This window comes from Salmo salar, chromosome 03, assembly GCF_965601325.2.
Source record: "Salmo salar chromosome 03, fSalSal1, whole genome shotgun sequence".
NCBI lineage: Eukaryota > Metazoa > Chordata > Actinopteri > Salmoniformes > Salmonidae > Salmo > Salmo salar.
In genome coordinates, this window is record NC_138293.1 from 104,320,001 (window position 1) to 104,340,000 (window position 20,000).

General features: G+C 51.2%; 1 protein-coding gene across 1 annotated transcript in view; it reads right to left on the reverse strand.

The window, feature by feature from the left end:
• Nucleotides 1-20,000, reverse strand: part of LOC106595197 (voltage-dependent T-type calcium channel subunit alpha-1H) — a 172,719-nt gene that overhangs the window by 17,713 nt on the left and 135,006 nt on the right. The window contains exons 27-30 of the mRNA XM_082973147.1: nucleotides 14,376-14,527; nucleotides 13,388-13,497; nucleotides 12,465-12,598; nucleotides 186-256 (exon numbers count right to left, since the gene is read on the reverse strand). Of these exons, the coding sequence (XP_082829273.1) occupies nucleotides 186-256; nucleotides 12,465-12,598; nucleotides 13,388-13,497; nucleotides 14,376-14,527 (467 nt within the window). The remainder of the gene's footprint in view (nucleotides 1-185; nucleotides 257-12,464; nucleotides 12,599-13,387; nucleotides 13,498-14,375; nucleotides 14,528-20,000) is intronic.

Sequence of the window (20,000 nt, forward strand, 5' to 3'; positions counted from 1 at the left end):
ACACACACACACACACTACACACACACACACACACACACACACTACACACACACACACACACCACACACTACACACACACACACACACACACACACACACACACACACACTACACACACACACACACACACACTACACACACACACACACACACACACACACACACACACACGAGCGTACGTTACCTGCGGCAAGGCCTGCATGACCGTGTCCAGTAGAGCTCTCATCCCTGTAGCCAGCTTCAACAGCTTCAACACTGAGGAGAGAGACAACACTCCTTACTTCACCGCAAAACACAACGGGGGTGTGTGTGTGTGTGTGTGTGTGTGTGTGTGTGTGTGTGTGTGTGTGTGTGTGTGTGTGTGTGTGTGTGTGTGTGTGTAGATCCTCAGTACCCTGCTGTGTTTACCTCTAGTGATCCTCAGTACCCTGCTAAGTTTACCTCTAGTGATCCTCAGTACCCTGCTGTGTTTACCTCTAGCGATCCTCAGTACCCTGCTGTCTTTACCTCTAGTGATCCTCAGTACCCTGCTGTGTTTACCTCTAGTGATCCTCAGTACCCTGCTGTGTTTACCTCTAGTGATCCTCAGGACTGTGTCTACGTCTAGCGATCCTCAGTACTGTGTCTACCTCGAGCGATCCTCAGGGCTAGACTGTGTCTACCTCGAGCGATCCTCAGGACTGTGTCTACCTCGAGCGATCCTCAGGACTGTGTCTACCTCGAGCGATCCTCAGTACTCTGTCTACCTCGAGCGATCCTCAGTACTGTGTCTACCTCGAGCGATCCTCAGGGCTGTGTCTCCCTCGAGTGATCCTCAGGACTGTGTCTACCTCGAGCGATCCTCAGGACTGTGTCTACCTCGAGCGATCCTCAGTACCCTGCTGTGTCTACCTCGAGCAGTCCTCAGGACTGGGCTGTGTCTACCTCGAGCGATCATCAGGACTGTGTCTACCTCGAGCGATCCTCAGTAATATGTCTACCTCGTGCGATCCTCAGGACTGTGTCTACCTAGAGCGATCCTCAGGACTGTGTCTACCTCGAGCGATCCTCAGGACTGTGCCTACCTCGAGCGATCCTCACGACTGTGTCTACCTCGAGCGATCCTCAGTACCCTGCTGTGTCTACCTGGAGCGTTCCTCAGGACTGGGCTGTGTCTACCTCGAGCGATCGTCAGGACTGTGTCTACCTCGAGCGATCCTCAGGACTGTGTCTACCTGGAGCGATCCTCAGGACTGTGTCTACCTCGAGCGATCCTCAGGACTGTGTCTACCTCGAGCGATCCTCAGGACTGTGTCTACCTCGAGCGATCCTCAGGACTGTGTCTACCTCGAGCGATCCTCAGGACTGTGTCTACCTCGAGCGATCCTCAGGACTGTGTCTACCTGGAGCGATCCTCAGTACCCTGCTGTGTCTACCTCGAGCGATCCTCAGGACTGGGCTGTGTCTACCTCAAGCAATCGTCAGGACTGTGACTACCTCGAGCGATCCTCAGGACTGTCTACCTCGAGCGATCCTCAGGACTGTGTCTACCTGGAGCGATCGTCAGGACTGTGTCTACCTGGAGCGATCCTCAGGACTGTGTCTACCTGGAGCGATCCTCAGGACTGTGTCTACCTATAGCGATCCTCAGTACTGTGTCTACCTCGAGCGATCCTCAGGACTGTGTCTACCTCGAGCGATCCTCAGGGATGTGTCTACCTCGAGCGATCCTCAGGACTGTGTCTACCTCGAGCGATCCTCAGGACTGTGTCTACCTCGAGCGATCCTCAGGACTGTGTCTACCTCGAGCGATCCTCAGGGATGTGTCTACCTCGAGCGATCCTCAGGACTGTGTCTACCTCGAGCGATCCTCAGGACTGTGTCTACCTCGAGCGATCCTCAGGACTGTGCCTACCTCGAGCGATCCTCAGGTCTGTGTCTACCTCGAGCGATCCTCAGTACCCTGCTGTGTCTACCTGGAGCGATCCTCAGGACTGGGCTGTGTCTACCTCGAGCGATCCTCAGGACTGTGTCTACCTCGAGCGATCCTCAGTACTGTGTCTACCTATAGCGATCCTCAGTACTGTGTCTACCTTGAGCGATCCTCAGGACTGTGTCTACCTCGAGCGATCCTCAGGACTGTGTCTACCTCGAGCGATCCTCAGGAGTGTGTCTACCTCGAGCGATCCTCAGGACTGTGTCTACCTCGAGCGATCCTCAGGACTGTGTCTACCTCGAGCGATCCTCAGTACCCTGCTGTGTCTACCTCGAGCGATCCTCAGGACTGGGCTGTGTCTACCTCAAGCAATCGTCAGGACTGTGACTACCTCGAGCGATCCTCAGGACTGTCTACCTCGAGAAATCCTCAGGACTGTGTCTACCTGGAGCGATCCTCAGGACTGTGTCTACCTGGAGCAATCCTCAGGACTGTGTCTACCTCGAGCGATCCTCAGGACTGTGTCTACCTCGAGCGATCCTCAGGACTGTGTCTACCTATAGCGATCCTCAGTACTGTGTCTACATCGAGCGATCCTCAGTACTGTGTCTACCTCGAGCGATCCTCAGGGATGTGTCTACCTCGAGCGATCCTCAGGACTGTGTCTACCTCGAGCGATCCTCAGGACTGTGTCTACCTCGAGCGATCCTCAGGACTGTGTCTACCTCGAGCGATCCTCAGGGATGTGTCTACCTCGAGCGATCCTCAGGACTGTGTCTACCTCGAGCGATCCTCAGGACTGTGTCTACCTCGAGCGATCCTCAGGACTGTGTCTACCTCGAGCGATCCTCAGGACTGTGTCTACCTCGAGCGATCCTCAGGACTCTGTCTACCTCGAGCGATCCTCAGGACTGTGTCTACCTCGAGCGATCCTCAGGACTGTGTCTACCTCGAGCGATCCTCAGGACTCTGTCTACCTCGAGTGATCCTCAGGACTGTGTCTACCTCGAGCGATCCTCAGGACTGTGTCTACCTCGAGCGATCCTCAGGACTGTGTCTACCTCGAGCGATCCTCAGGACTGTGTCTACCTCGAGTGATCCTCAGGACTGTGTCTACCTCGAGCGATCCTCAGTACCCTGCTGTGTCTACCTCGAGCGATCCTCAGTACCCTGCTGTGTCTACCTCGAGCGATCCTCAGGACTGTGCCTACCTCGAGCGATCCTGAGGACTAGACTGTGTTTACCTCAAGCGATCCTCAGGACTGTGTCTACCTCGAGCGATCCTCAGTACCCTGCTGTGTCTACCTGGAGAGATCCTCAGTACTGTGTCTACCTCGAGCGATCCTCAGTACTGTGTCTACCTCGAGCGATCCTCAGGACTGTGTCTACCTCGAGCGATCCTCAGGACTAGGCTATGTCTACCTCAAGCGATCCTCAGGACTGTGTCACCTCGAGCGATCCTCAGGACTGTGTCTACCTCGAGCGATCCTCAGTACTGTGTCTACCTCGAGGGATCCTCAGGACTGGGTCTACCTCGAGCGATCCTCAGGACTGTGTCTACCTCGAGCGATCCTCAGGACTGTGTCTACCTCGACCGATCCTCAGGACTGGGTCTACCTCGAGCGATCCTCAGGACTGTGTCTACCTCGAGCGATCCTCAGGACTGTGTCTACCTCGAGCGATCCTCAGGACTGTGTCTACCTCGAGCGATCCTCAGGACTGTGTCTACCTCGAGCGATCCTCAGGTCTGTGTCTACCTCGAGCAATCCTCAGGACTGTGTCTACCTCGAGCAATCCTCAGGACTGTGTCTACCTCGAGCGATCCTCAGGGCTGTCTACCTCGAGCGATCCTCAGTGCTGTGTCTACCTCGAGCGATCCTCAGGACTGTGTCTACCTCGAGCGATCCTCAGGACTGTGTCTACCTCGAGCGATCCTCAGGACTGTGTCTACCTCGAGCGATCCTCAGGACTGTGGCTACCTCGAGCGATCCTCAGGTCTGTGTCTACCTCGAGCGATCCTCAGTACTGTGTCTACCTCGAGCGATCGTCAGGACTGTGTCTACCTCGAGGGATCCTCTGGACTGTGTCTACCTCGAGCGATCCTCAGGTCTGTGTCTACCTCGAGCGATCCTCAGGACTGTGTCTACCTCGAGCGATCCTCAGTACTGTGTCTACCTCGAGCGATCCTCAGGACTGTGTCTACCTCGAGCGATCCTCAGGGATGTGTCTACCTCGAGCGATCCTCAGGACTGTGTCTACCTTCGAGCGATCCTCAGGACTGTGTCTACCTCGAGCGATCCTCAGTACTGTGTCTACCTCGAGCGATCCTCAGGACTGTGTCTACCTCGAGCGATCCTCAGGACTGTGTCTACCTCGAGCGATCCTCAGGACTGTGTCTACCTCGAGCGATCCTCAGGACTGTGTCTACCTCGAGCGATCCTCAGGACTCTGTCTACCTCGAGTGATCCTCAGGACTGTGTCTACCTCGAGCGATCCTCAGGACTGTGTCTACCTCGAGCGATCCTCAGGACTGTGTCTACCTCGAGCGATCCTCAGGACTGTGTCTACCTCGAGCGATCCTCAGGACTGTGTCTACCTCGAGCGATCCTCAGTACCCTGCTGTGTCTACCTCGAGCGATCCTCAGTACCCTGCTGTGTCTACCTCGAGCGATCCTCAGTACCCTGCTGTGTCTACCTCGAGCGATCCTCAGGACTGTGCCTACCTCGAGCGATCCTGAGGACTAGACTGTGTTTACCTCAAGCGATCCTCAGGACTGTGTCTACCTCGAGCGATCCTCAGTACCCTGCTGTGTCTACCTGGAGAGATCCTCAGTACTGTGTCTACCTCGAGCGATCCTCAGTACTGTGTCTACCTCGAGCGATCCTCAGGACTGTGTCTACCTCGAGCGATCCTCAGGACTAGGCTGTGTCTACCTCAAGCGATCCTCAGGACTGTGTCACCTCGAGCGATCCTCAGGACTGTGTCTACCTCGAGCGATCCTCAGTACTGTGTCTACCTCGAGGGATCCTCAGGACTGGGTCTACCTCGAGCGATCCTCAGGACTGTGTCTACCTCGACCGATCCTCAGGACTGGGTCTACCTCGACCGATCCTCAGGACTGGGTCTACCTCGAGCGATCCTCAGGACTGTGTCTACCTCGAGCGATCCTCAGGACTGTGTCTACCTCGAGCGATCCTCAGGACTGTGTCTACCTCGAGCGATCCTCAGGACTGTGTCTACCTCGAGCGATCCTCAGGTCTGTGTCTACCTCGAGCGATCCTCAGTACTGTGTCTACCTCGAGAAATCCTCAGGACTGTGTCTACCTCGAGCGATCCTCAGGGCTGTCTACCTCGAGCGATCCTCAGTGCTGTGTCTACCTCGAGCGATCCTCAGGACTGTGTCTACCTCGAGCGATCCTCAGGACTGTGTCTACCTCGAGCGATCCTCAGGACTGTGTCTAACTCGAGCGATCCTCAGGACTAGGCTGTGTCTACCTCAAGCGATCCTCAGGACTGTGTCACCTCGAGCGATCCTCAGGACTGTGTCTACCTCGAGCGATCCTCAGTACTGTGTCTACCTCGAGGGATCCTCAGGACTGGGTCTACCTCGAGCGATCCTCAGGACTGTGTCTACCTCGAGCGATCCTCAGGACTGTGTCTACCTCGACCGATCCTCAGGACTGGGTCTACCTCGAGCGATCCTCAGGACTGTGTCTACCTCGAGCGATCCTCAGGACTGTGTCTACCTCGAGCGATCCTCAGGACTGTGTCTACCTCGAGCGATCCTCAGGACTGTGTCTACCTCGAGCGATCCTCAGGACTGTGTCTACCTCGAGCGATCCTCAGGTCTGTGTCTACCTCGAGCGATCCTCAGTACTGTGTCTACCTCGAGCAATCCTCAGGACTGTGTCTACCTCGAGCGATCCTCAGGGCTGTCTACCTCGAGCGATCCTCAGTGCTGTGTCTACCTCGAGCGATCCTCAGGACTGTGTCTAACTCGAGCGATCCTCAGGACTGTGTCTACCTCGAGCGATCCTCAGGACTGTGGCTACCTCGAGCGATCCTCAGGACTGTGGCTACCTCGAGCGATCCTCAGGTCTGTGTCTACCTCGAGCGATCCTCAGTACTGTGTCTACCTCGAGCGATCCTCAGGACTGTGTCTACCTCGAGGGATCCTCTGGACTGTGTCTACCTCGAGCGATCCTCAGGTCTGTGTCTACCTCGAGCGATCCTCAGGACTGTGTCTACCTCGAGCGATCCTCAGTACTGTGTCTACCTCGAGCGATCCTCAGGACTGTGTCTACCTCGAGCGATCCTCAGGGATGTGTCTACCTCGAGCGATCCTCAGGACTGTGTCTACCTTCGAGCGATCCTCAGGACTGTGTCTACCTCGAGCGATCCTCAGTACTGTGTCTACCTCGAGCGATCCTCAGGACTGTGTCTACCTCGAGCGATCCTCAGTACCCTGCTGTGTCTACCTCGAGCGATCCTCAGTACCCTGCTGTGTCTACCTCGAGCGATCCTCAGTACCCTGCTGTGTCTACCTCGAGCGATCCTCAGTACCCTGCTGTGTCTACCTCGAGCGATCCTCAGGACTGTGCCTACCTCGAGCGATCCTGAGGACTAGACTGTGTTTACCTCACGCGATCCTCAGGACTGTGTCTACCTCGTGCGATCCTCAGTACCCTGCTGTGTCTACCTGGAGAGATCCTCAGTACTGTGTCTACCTCGAGCGATCCTCAGTACTGTGTCTACCTCGAGCGATCCTCAGGACTGTGTCTACCTCGAGCGATCCTCAGGACTAGGCTGTGTCTACCTCAAGCGATCCTCAGGACTGTGTCACCTCGAGCGATCCTCAGGACTGTGTCTACCTCGAGCGATCCTCAGTACTGTGTCTACCTCGAGGGATCCTCAGGACTGGGTCTACCTCGAGCGATCCTCAGGACTGTGTCTACCTCGAGCGATCCTCAGGACTGTGTCTACCTCGACCGATCCTCAGGACTGGGTCTACCTCGAGCGATCCTCAGGACTGTGTCTACCTCGAGCGATCCTCAGGACTGTGTCTACCTCGAGCGATCCTCAGGACTGTGTCTACCTCGAGCGATCCTCAGGACTGTGTCTACCTCGAGCGATCCTCAGGACTGTGTCTACCTCGAGCGATCCTCAGGTCTGTGTCTACCTCGAGCGATCCTCAGTACTGTGTCTACCTCGAGCAATCCTCAGGACTGTGTCTACCTCGAGCGATCCTCAGGGCTGTCTACCACGAGCGATCCTCAGTGCTGTGTCTACCTCGAGCGATCCTCAGGACTGTGTCTACCTCGAGCGATCCTCAGGACTGTGTCTACCTCGAGCGATCCTCAGGACTGTGTCTACCTCGAGCGATCCTCAGGACTGTGGCTACCTCGAGCGATCCTCAGGTCTGTGTCTACCTCGAGCGATCCTCAGTACTGTGTCTACCTCGAGCGATCCTCAGGACTGTGTCTACCTCGAGGGATCCTCTGGACTGTGTCTACCTCGAGCGATCCTCAGGTCTGTGTCTACCTCGTGCGATCCTCAGGACTGTGTCTACCTCGAGCGATCCTCAGTACTGTGTCTACCTCGAGCGATCCTCAGGACTGTGTCTACCTCGAGCGATCCTCAGGGATGTGTCTACCTCGAGCGATCCTCAGGACTGTGTCTACCTTCGAGCGATCCTCAGGACTGTGTCTACCTCGAGCGATCCTCAGTACTGTGTCTACCTCGAGCGATCCTCAGGACTGTGTCTACCTCGAGCGATCCTCAGGACTGTGTCTACCACGAGCGATCCTCAGGACTGTGTCTACCTCGAGCGATCCTCAGTACCCTGCTGTGTCTACCTCGAGCGATCCTCAGTACCCTGCTGTGTCTACCTCGAGCGATCCTCATGACTGTGTCTACCTCGACCGATCCTGAGCACTAGACTGTGTTTACCTCAAGCGATCCTCAGGACTGTGTCTACCTCGAGCGATCCTCAGGACTGTGTCTACCTCGAGCGATCCTCAGGACTGTGTCTACCTCGAGCGATCCTCAGTACCCTGCTGTGTCTACCTCGAGCGATCCTCAGTACCCTGCTGTGTCTACCTTGAGAGATCCTCAGTACTGTGTCTACCTCGAGCGATCCTCAGGACTGTGTCTACCTCGAGCGATCCTCAGTACCCTGCTGTGTCTACCTCGAGCGATCCTCAGTACCCTGCTATGTCTACCTCGAGCGATCCTCAGTACCCTGCTGTGTCTACCTCGAGCGATCCTCAGGACTGTGCCTACCTCGAGCGATCCTGAGGACTAGACTGTGTTTACCTCAAGCGATCCTCAGGACTGTGTCTACCTCAAGCGATCCTCAGGACTGTGTCTTCCTCGAGCGATCCTCAGTACCCTGCTGTGTCTACCTGGAGCGATCCTCAGTACTGTGTCTACCTCGAGCGATCCTCAGGACTGACTCTACCTCGAGCGATCCTCAGTACTGTGTCTACCTCGAGCGAACCTCAGGACTGTGTCTACCTCGAGCGATCCTCAGGACTAGGCTGTGTCTACCTCAAGCGATCCTCAGGACTGTGTCACCTCGAGCGATCCTCAGGACTGTGTCTACCTCGAGCGATCCTCAGTACTGTGTCTACCTCGAGCGATCCTCAGAACTGGGTCTACCTCGAGCGATCCTCAGGACTGTGTCTACCTCGAGCGATCCTCAGTGCTGTGTCTACCTCGAGCGATCGTCAGGACTGTGTCTACCTCGAGCGATCCTCAGGACTGTGTCTACCTCGAGCGATCCTCAGGACTGTGTCTACCTCGAGCGATCCTCAGGACTGTGGCTACCTCGAGCGATCCTCAGGTCTGTGTCTACCTCGAGCGATCCTCAGTACTGTGTCTACCTCAAGCGATCCTCAGGACTGTGTCTACCTCGAGCGATCCTCTGGACTGTGTCTACCTCGAGCGATCCTCTGGACTGTGTCTACCTCGAGCGATCCTCAGGTCTGTGTCTACCTCGAGCGATCCTCAGGACTGTGTCTACCTCGAGCGATCCTCAGTACTGTGTCTACCTCGAGCGATCCTCAGGACTGTGTCTACCTCGAGCGATCCTCAGGGATGTGTCTACCTCGAGCGATGCTCAGGACTGTGTCTACCTCGAGAGATCCTCAGGACTGTGTCTACCTCGAACGATCCTCAGTACTGTGTCTACCTCGAGCGATCCTCAGGACTGTGTCTACCTCGAGCGATCCTCAGTACTGTGTCTACCTCGAGCGATCCTCAGAACTGGGTCTACCTCGAGCGATCCTCAGGACTGTGTCTACCTCGAGCGATCCTCAGGACTGTGTCTACCTCAAGCGATCCTCAGTACTGTGTCTACCTCGACCGATCCTCAGGAATGGGTCTACCTCGAGCGATCCTCAGGTCTGTGTCTACCTCGAGCGATCCTCAGTACTGTTGCTACCTCGAGCGATCCTCAAGACTGTGTCTACCTCGAGCGATCCTCAGGGCTGTCTACCTCAAGCGATCCTCAGTGCTGTGTCTACCTCGAGCGATCGTCAGGACTGTGTCTACCTCGAGCGATCCTCAGGACTGTGTCTACCTCGAGGGATCCTCAGGACTGTGTCTACCTCGAGCGATCCTCAGGACTGTGGCTACCTCGAGCGATCCTCAGGTCTGTGTCTACCTCGAGCGATCCTCAGTACTGTGTCTACCTCAAGCGATCGTCAGGACTGTGTCTACCTCGAGCGATCCTCTGGACTGTGTCTACCTCGAGCGATCCTCTGGACTGTGTCTACCTCGAGCGATCCTCAGGTCTGTGTCTACCTCGAGCGATCCTCAGGACTGTGTCTACCTCGAGCGATCCTCAGTACTGTGTCTACCTCGAGCGATCCTCAGGACTGTGTCTACCTCGAGCGATCCTCAGGGATGTGTCTACCTCGAGCGATACTCAGGACTGTGTCTACCTCGAGAGATCCTCAGGACTGTGTCTACCTCGAACGATCCTCAGTACTGTGTCTACCTCGAGCGATCCTCAGGACTGTGTCTACCTCGAGCGATCCTCAGGACTGTGCCTACCTCGAGCGATCCTGAGGACTAGACTGTGTTTACCTCAAGCGATCCTCAGGACTGTGTCTACCTCAAGCGATCCTCAGTACTGTGTCTACCTCGAGCGATCCTCAGTACTGTGTCTACCTCGATAGATCCTCGGGACTGTGTCTACCTCGAGCGATCCTCAGGACTGAATCTACCTCGAGCGATCCTCAGTACTGTGTCTACCTCGAGCGAACCTCAGGACTGTGTCTACCTCAAGCGATCCTCAGGACTGTGTCTACCTCGAGCGATCCTCTGGACTGTGTCTACCTCGAGCGATCCTCTGGACTGTGTCTACCTCGAGCGATCCTCAGGTCTGTGTCTACCTCGAGCGATCCTCAGTACTGTGTCTACCTCAAGCGATCCTCAGGACTGTGTCTACCTCGAGCGATCCTCTGGACTGTGTCTACCTCGAGCGATCCTCTGGACTGTGTCTACCTCGAGCGATCCTCAGGTCTGTGTCTACCTCGAGCGATCCTCAGGACTGTGTCTACCTCGAACGATCCTCAGTACTGTGTCTACCTCGAGCGATCCTCAGGACTGTGTCTACCTCGAGCGATCCTCAGTACTGTGTCTACCTCGAGCGATCCTCAGGACTGTGTCTACCTCGAGCGATCCTCAGGGATGTGTCTACCTCGAGCGATCCTCAGGACTGTGTCTACCTCGAGAGATCCTCAGGACTGTGTCTACCTCGAGCGATCCTCAGTACTGTGTCTACCTCGAGCGATCCTCAGGACTGTGTCTACCTCGAGCGATCCTCAGGACTGTGTCTACCTCGAGAAATCCTCAGGACTGTGTCTACCTCGAGCGATCCTCAGTACTCTGCTGTGTCTACCTCGAGCGATCCTCAGTACCCTGCTGTGTCTACCTCGAGCGATCCTCATGACTGTGTCTACCTCGAGCGATCCTGAGCACTAGACTGTGTCTACCTCGAGAAATCCTCAGGACTGTGTCTACCTCGAGCGATCCTCAGTACCCTGCTGTGTCTACCTCGAGCGATCCTCAGTACCCTGCTGTGTCTACCTCGAGCGATCCTCTGGACTGTGTCTACCTCGAGCGATCCTCAGGTCTGTGCCTACCTCGAGCGATCCTCAGGACTGTGTCTACCTCGAGCGATCCTCGGTACTGTGTCTACCTCGAGCGATCCTCAGGACTGTGTCTACCTCGAGCGATCCTCAGGGATGTGTCTACCTCGAGCGATCCTCAGGACTGTGTCTACCTCGAGAGATCCTCAGGACTGTGTCTACCTCGAGCGATCCTCAGTACTGTGTCTACCTCGAGCGATCCTCAGGACTGTGTCTACCTCGAGCGATCCTCAGGACTGTGTCTACCTCGAGAAATCCTCAGGACTGTGTCTACCTCGAGCGATCCTCAGTACCCTGCTGTGTCTACCTCGAGAGATCCTCGGTACCCTGCTGTGTCTACCTCGAGCGATCCTCATGACTGTGTCTACCTCGAGCGATCCTGAGCACTAGACTGTGTTTACCTCAAGCGATCCTCAGGACTGTGTCTACCTCGAGCGATCCTCAGTACCCTGCTGTGTCTACCTTGAGCGATCCTCAGTACTGTGTCTACCTCGAGCGATCCTCAGTACTGTGTCTACCTCGAGCGATCCTCAGTACTGTGTCTACCTCGAGGGATCCTCAGGACTGTGTCTACCTCGAGCGATCCTCAGGACTGTATCTACCTCGAGCGATCCTCAGTACTGTGTCTACCTCGAGCGATCCTCAGGACTAGGCTGTGTCTACCTCAAGCGATCCTCAGGACTGTGTCTACCTCGAGGGATCCTCAGGACTGTGTCTACCTCGAGCGATCCTCAGTACTGTGTCTACGTCGAGCGATCCTCAGGACTGGGTCTACCTCGAGCGATCCTCAGGACTGTGGCTACCTTGAGCGATCCTCAGGACTGTGTCTACCTCGAGCGATCCTCAGTACTGTGTCTACCTCGAGCGATCCTCAGGACTGGGTCTACCTCGAGCGATCCTCAGGACTGTGTCTACCTCGAGCGATCCTCAGGACTGTGTCTACCTCGAGCGATCCTCAGTACTGTGTCTACCTCGAGCGATCCTCAGGACTGTGTCTACCTCGAGCGATCCTCAGGACTGTGTCTACCTCGAGTGATCCTCAGGTCTGTGTCTACCTCGAGTGATCCTCAGTACTGTGTCTACCTCGAGCGATCCTCAGGACTGTGTCTACCTCGAGCGATCCTCAGGGATGTCTCTACCTCGAGCGATCCTCAGGACTGTGTCTACCTCGAGCGATCCTCAGGACTGTGTCTACCTCGAGCGATCCTCAGTACTGTGTCTACCTCGAGCGATCCTCAATACTGTGTCTACCTCGAGCGATCCTCAGGACTGTCTACCTCGAGCGATCCTCAGTACTGTGTCTACCTCGAGCGATCCTCAAGACTGTGTCTACCTCGAGGGATCCTCAGTACTGTGTCTACCTCGAGCGATCCTCAAGACTGTGTCTACCTCGAGCGATCCTCAGGACTCTCATGATCCTGATGATGGTGGGGTTGATGGGTAATGATGCGTTCATTTTCAGCTCCTCCAGAGTGATGCCCATGATGGACAGCAGCACTATGGCCAGGTCCAGCTGGTTCCACCTGGATACACACACACACACACACACACACACACACACACACACACACACACACACACACACACACACACACACACACACACACAGACACACACACACACAGACATAAACACACACAGACACATTTTTGTGTCAAGATCCAATGACCGAGTGAGGAACACTTTGTGTGTGTGTGTGTGTGTGTGTGTGTGTGTGTGTGTGTATGTATGTGTAGTGTAGTGTGTGTAGTGTGTGTATGTGTGTGTAGTGTGTGTATGTGTGTGTGTGTGTGTGTGTGTATGTGTAGTGTGTGTGTGTGTGTGTGTATGTATGTGTAGTGTGTGTATGTGTGTGTAGTGTGTATGTGTGTGTGTGTGTGTGTGTAGTGTGTGTGTGTAGTGTAGTGTGTGTGTGTGTGTATGTGTATGTGTGTGTGTGTGTGTGTGTGTATGTATGTGTAGTGTAGTGTGTGTAGTGTGTGTAGGTGTGTGTGTGTGTGTAGTGTGTATGTATGTGTAGTGTAGTGTGTGTAGTGTGTATGTGTGTGTGTGTGTGTGTGTGTGTGTGTAGTGTGTGTTTAGTGTGTGTAGTGTGTGTGTAGTGTGTAGTGTGTGTAGTGTGTAGTGTGTAGTGTGTGTAGTGTGTGTGGGTGTGTGTGTGTATATATGTATGTGTAGTGTAGTGTGTGTGAGTGTAGTGTGTAGTGTAGTGTGTAGTGTAGTGTGTAGTGTAGTGTGTAGTGTAGTGTGTAGTGTAGTGTGTAGTGTGTAGTGTAGTGTGTAGTGTAGTGTGTAGTGTGTAGAATGTGTACCTGTCCTTGAAAAACCTGTGCAGTCCGAAGGCCACTAGTTTCAGCAGGGTCTCGATGATGAAGATACAGGTAAACAAGTAGTTACAGTACTTCAGAGCTTCCTCCAGATACTGGACCACACACACACACACACACACACACACACACACACACACACACACACACACACACACACACACACACACACACACACACACACACACACACACACACAGAGTTAGTACCTCCAGTAGAAGGAAGAAAGATCCAGAAGACAGAACACTATCAGACCATCATGGTTACCAGTGGTTGGTTGATTTTCATACTTTCGTGTTTGCTATGCTTACCAAAGTTACCTAATTTCAGTGTGGTTGCTATAGTTACCGGTGTGCGAGGTTACTTCAGCTACCTGATGATGGTTGTAGTGTGGTTGCCATAGTTACCTGAGGCTGGTTGTAGTGTGGTGTGGTTGCTATAGTTACCTGAGGCTGGTTGTGGTGTGGTTGCTATAGTTACCCGAGGCTTTTTTAGTGTGGTGTGGTTGCTATAGTTACCTGAGGCTGGTTGTGGTGTGGTTGCTATAGTTACCTGAGGCTGGTTGTGTTGTGGTTGCTATAGTAATCTGAAGCTGGTTGTGGTGTGGTTACTATAGTGACCTGAAGCTGGTTGTGGTGTGGTTGCTATAGTTACCTGAGGCTGGTTGTGGTGTGGTTGCTATAGTTACCTGTGGCTGGTTGTAGTGTGGTGTGGTTGCTATAGTTACCTGAGGCTGGTTGTGGTGTGGTTGCTATAGTTACCTGTGGCTGGTTGTAGTGTGGTGTGGTTGCTATAGTTACCTGAGGCTGGTTGCGGTGTGGTTGCTATAGTTACCCGAGGCTTTTTAGTGAGGTGTGGTTGCTATAGTTACCTGAGGCTGGTTGTTGTGTGGTTGCTATAGTTACCTGAGGCTGGTTGTGGTGTGGTTGCTATAGTTGCCTGAGGCTGGTTGTAGTGTGGTTGCTATAGTTACCTGTGGCTGGTTGTAATGCTCCATGCTCATGGTGACGACGTTGATGCCGATGATGACGGTGATGAAGAGGTCCAGGTAGTGGCTGGTGCACAACGTGTGGATGGTGAGACGAACCGGGGAGTAGTCTGCATAGTAAGGTCTCTGTTGGGCCTCTGGAACACACACACACACACACACACACACACACACACACACACACACACACACACACACACACACACACACACACACACACACACACACACACACACACACAGTCAGGACACCTACATGTAGGGAGAGATACACACAGAGGTGTGGCATGTACAAACAGAGGACCAGAGGTGTGTGTGTGTCTTCCTGTGGCTTGTCATGCCTGGGGGCGTGTCCTGACATCAACTGTAACATTACCAATGACATCAACAGTGACATCACCAGTGACATCAACAGTAACATTACCAATGACATCAACAGTGACATCACCAGTGACATCAACAGTAACATTACCAATGACATCAACAGTGACATCACCAGTGACATCAACAGTAACATTACCAATGACATCACCAGTGACATCAACAGTGACATTACCAATGACATCACCAATGACATCAACAGTGACATCACCAGAGACATTACTAAGGAAGTTGAGATTCAGTAACAGACAGTAACTATGACATCATCAGTAACAGACAGTAACTATGACATCATCAGTAACAGACAGTAACTATGACATCATCAGTAACAGACAGTAGCTGTGACATCATCAGTAACAGACAGTAACTATGACATCATCAGTAACAGACAGTAACTATGACACAGACATGGTTTGGGAGTTGACATTGAGTAACGGACAGTAACTATGACATCATCAGTAACAGACAGTAGCTGTGACATCATCAGTAACAGACAGTAACTATGACATCATCAGTAACGGACCGTAGCTGTGACATCATCAGTAACAGACAGTAACTATGAGACAGACATGGTTTGGGGTCAATTCAGTCAGAAAGTGCAAATTCAATTCAATGATTAAAAAAAGAAAAGAAAATAAGTTTAAAATAATATAACCATTTTTTTTTTTAAATTCCAATTGATGCTGATGTTGATATTGAATGAACCCACAAACCCTGCTGAGACAAACTGGACAAACACGTGAGGTCATTCCCCAACTCCTGCTGCACTACCTACCGCTTGGTGGCGGTGTGATTACTGAACTCTATACCATCTATCTATTGGTCAACGGTCCCAAGCAACGTTCCAGCTGTGTTTCTGAGTCTGCTGCCCATCAAACCATGTGTTACCGGTATACCACTGACGATACCGTCTCATGTTTACCGGCACAGTAGCACCGACTGCACCGTACCGTACTGTTCGTGTTTGTTAAGAGTTGATGCTGCTGTAGGTGTGTAGATCTTACATCATGCCGACATCATGCCCACATTCAGAGCTAACGTAGCTAACGTAGCTAATGTAGCTAATATAGCTAAGGTAGCTAATATATCTAAGGTAGCTAATATAGCTAACGTTGTAGCTAATGTAGCTAACGTAGCTAATGTAGATAATGTAGCTAAGGTAGCTAATATAGCTAACGTTGTAGCTAATGTAGCTAACGTAGCTAATGTAGCTAATATAGCTAACGTTGTAGCTAATGTAGCTAACGTAGCTAATGTAGATAATGTAGCTAAGGTAGCTAATATAGCTAACGTTGTAGCTAATGTAGCTAACGTAGCTAATGTAGCTAACGTTGTAGCTAATGTAGCTAACGTAGGTAATGTAGCTAACGTAGCTAATGTAGCTAACGTAGCTAATGTAGCTAATATAGGTAACGTTGTAGCTAATGTAGCCAACGTAGCTAATGTAGCTAATGTAACTAACGTAGCAAATGTAGCTAACGTAGTAATGTAGCTAACGTAGCTAACGTAGCTAATGTAGCTTATCTTGTGTCCTGTGTGAATTTAAGTATGCCAACTCTAATTCGCTCTCTCTCCCTCTCCTCAAGGAGGACCTGAGCCTTCGGGCCATGCTTCAGGACTGCCTGGCCTGATGACTCCTTGCTGTCCCCAGTCCACCTGGTCGTGCTGCTGCTCCAGTTTCAACTATTCTGCCTGCGGCTATGAAACCCTGACGTTTTCACCGGATGTGCTACCTCGACCTGCTGTTTTCGACTCTCCCTCTCTCTACCGCACCTGCTGTCTCTAACTCTGAATGCTCGGCTATGAAAAGTCAACTGACATTTACTCCTGAGGTGCTGACCTGTTGCACCCTCGACAACCACTGTGATTATTATTATCTGACCCTGCTGGTCATTTATGAACATTAGAACATCTTGGCCATGTTCAGTTATAATCTCCACCCGGCACAGCCAGAAGAGGACTGGCCACCCCTCAAAGCCTGGTTCCTCTCTAGGTTTCTTCCTAAGGTTTCTGGCCTTTCTAGGGAGGTTTTTGCTAGCCACCGTGCTTCTACATCTGCATTGCTTGCTGTTTTGGGGTTAAAGGCTGGGTTTCTGTACAACACTTTGTGACATCTGATAATGTAAAAATGGCTTTATAAACACATTTGATTGATATTATAAAGATGTCAGCTGTAGCAGGGTTTATACTGTACAGTCGTGGCCAAAAGTTAAAAAAGTTATTGACAATTACATGAAGTTGATGCAAAGAGTCAATATTTGCAGTGATGGCAGCCCATTCTTGCATAATCAATGCTTTGAGTTTGTCAGAATTTGTGGGTTTTTGTTTGTCCACCCGCCTCTTGAGGATTGACCACAAGTTCTCAATGGGATTAAGGTCTGGGGAGTTTCCTGGCCATGGACCCAAAATATCGATGTTTTGTTCCCCGAGCCACTTAGTTATCACTTTTGCCTTATGGCAAGGTGTTCCATCATGCTGGAAAAGGCATTGTTCGTCACCAAACTGTTCCTGGATGGTTGGGAGAAGTTGCTCTCGGAGGATGTGTTGGTACCATTCTTTATTCATGGCTGTGTTCTTAGGCAAAATTGTGAGTGAGCCCACTCCCTTGGCTGAGAAGCAACCCCACACATGAATGGTCTCAGGATGCTTTACTGTTGGCATGACACAGGACTGATGGTAGCGCTCACCTTGTCTTCTCCGGACAAGCTTTTTTCCGGATGCCCCAAACAATCGGAAAGGGGATTCATCAGAGAAAATGACTTTACCCCAGTCCTCAGCAGTCCAATCCCTGTACCTTTTGCAGAATATCAGTCTGTCCCTGATGTTTTTCCTGGAGAGAAGTGGCTTCTTTGCTGCCCTTCTTGACACCAGGCCATCCTCCAAAAGTCTTCACCTCACACCTGCCTGCTGCCATTCATGAGCAAGCTCTGTACTGGTGGTGCCCCGATCCCGCAGCTGAATCAACTTTAGGAGACGGTCCTGGCGCTTGCAGGACTTTCTTGGGCGCCCTGACGCCTTCTTCACAACAATTGAACCGCTCTCCTTGAAGTTCTTGATGATCCGATAAATGGTTGATTTAGGTGCAATCTTACTGGCAGCAATATCCTTGCCTGTGAAGCCCTTTTTGTGCAAAGCAATGATGACGCCACATGTTTCCTTGCAGGTAACCATGGTTGACAGAGGAAGAACAATGATTCCAATCACCACCCTCCTTTTGAAGCTTCCAGTCTGTTATTCGAACTCAATCAGCATGACAGAGTGATCTCCAGCCTTGTCCTCGTCAACACTCACACCTGTGTTAACGAGAGAATCACTGACATGATGTCAGCTGGTCCTTTTGTGGCAGGGCTGAAATGCAGTGGAAATGTTTTTTGGGGGATTCAGTTCATTTGCATGGCAAAGAGGGACTTTGCAATTAATTACAATTCATCTGATCACTCTTCATAACATTCTGGAGTATATGCAAGGCAGCAGACTTTGGGAAAATGAATATTTGTGTCATTCTCAAAACATTTGGCCACGACTGTAGAGATATCAGCTGTAGCAGGGTTTATACTGTATAGATATCAGCTGTAGCAGGGTTTATACTGTAGAGATATCAGCTGTAGCAGGGTTTATACTGTAGAGATATCAGCTGTAGCAGGGTTTATACTCTAGAGATATCAGCTGTAGCAGGGTTTATACTGTAGAGATATCAGCTGTAGCAGGGTTTATACTGTAGAGATATCAGCTGTAACAGGGTTTATACTGTAGAGATATCTTGCAGGGTTTATACTGTAGAGATATCTAGCAGGGTTTATACTGTAGAGATATCAGCTGTAGCAGGGTTTATACTGTAGAGATATCAGCTGTAGAAGGGTTTATACTGTAGAGATATCAGCTGTAGAAGGGTTTATACTGTAGAGATATCTAGCAGGGTTTATACTGTAGAGATATCTAGCAGGGTTTATACTTTAGAGATATCAGCTGTAACAGGGTTTCTACTGTAGAGATATCAGCTGTAGCAGGGTTTATACTGTAGAGATATCAGCTGTAACAGGGTTTATACTGTAGAGATATCTAGCAGGGTTTATACTGTAGAGATATCAGCTGTAACAGGGTTTATACTGTAGAGATATCAGCTGTAGCAGGGTTTATACTGTAGAGATATCAGCTGTAGCAGGGTTTATACTGTAGAGATATCAGCTGTAGCAGGGTTTATACTGTAGAGATATCAGCTGTAGCAGGGTTTATACTCTACAGATATCAGCTGTAGCAGGGTTTATACTGTAGAGATATCAGCTGTAACAGGGTTTATACTGTAGAGATATCAGCTGTAGCAGGGTTTATACTGTAGAGATATCTAGCAGGGTTTATACTGTAGAGATATCAGCTGTAACAGGGTTTATACTGTAGAGATATCAGCTGTAGCAGGGTTTATACTGTAGAGATATCTAGCAGGGTTTATACTGTAGAGATATCAGCTGTAACAGGGTTTATACTATAGAGATATCAGCTGTAGCAGGGTTTATACTATAGAGATATCAGCTGTAGAGATATCAGCTGTAGCAGGGTTTATACTGTAGAGATATCAGCTGTAGCAGGGTTTATACTGTAGAGATATCAGCTGTAGCAGGGTTTATACTATAGAGATATCAGCTGTAGCAGGGTTTATACTGTAGAGATATCAGCTGTAGCAGGGTTTATACTATAGAGATATCAGCTGTAGCAGGGTTTATACTCTAGAGATATCAGCTGTAACAGGGTTTATACTGTAGAGATATCAGCTGTAGCAGGGTTTATACTGTAGAGATATCAGCTGTAGCAGGGTTTATACTGTAGAGATATCAGCTGTAGCAGGGTTTATACTGTAGAGATACTCAGGGCTGTAGAGATATCAGCTGTAGCAGGGTTTATACTGTAGAGATATCAGCTGTAGCAGGGTTTATACTATAGAGATATCAGCTGTAGCAGGGTTTATACTGTAGAGATATCAGCTGTAGCAGGGTTTATACTGTAGAGATATCAGCTGTAGCAGGGTTTATACTGTAGAGATATCAGCTGTACCAGGGTTTATACTGTAGAGATATCAGCTGTAACAGGGTTTATACTGTAGAGATATCAGCTGTAGCAGGGTTTATACTGTAGAGATATCAGCTGTAGCAGGGTTTATACTATAGAGATATCAGCTGTGGCAGGGTTTATACTATAGAGATATCAGCTGTAGCAGGGTTTATACTGTAGAGATATC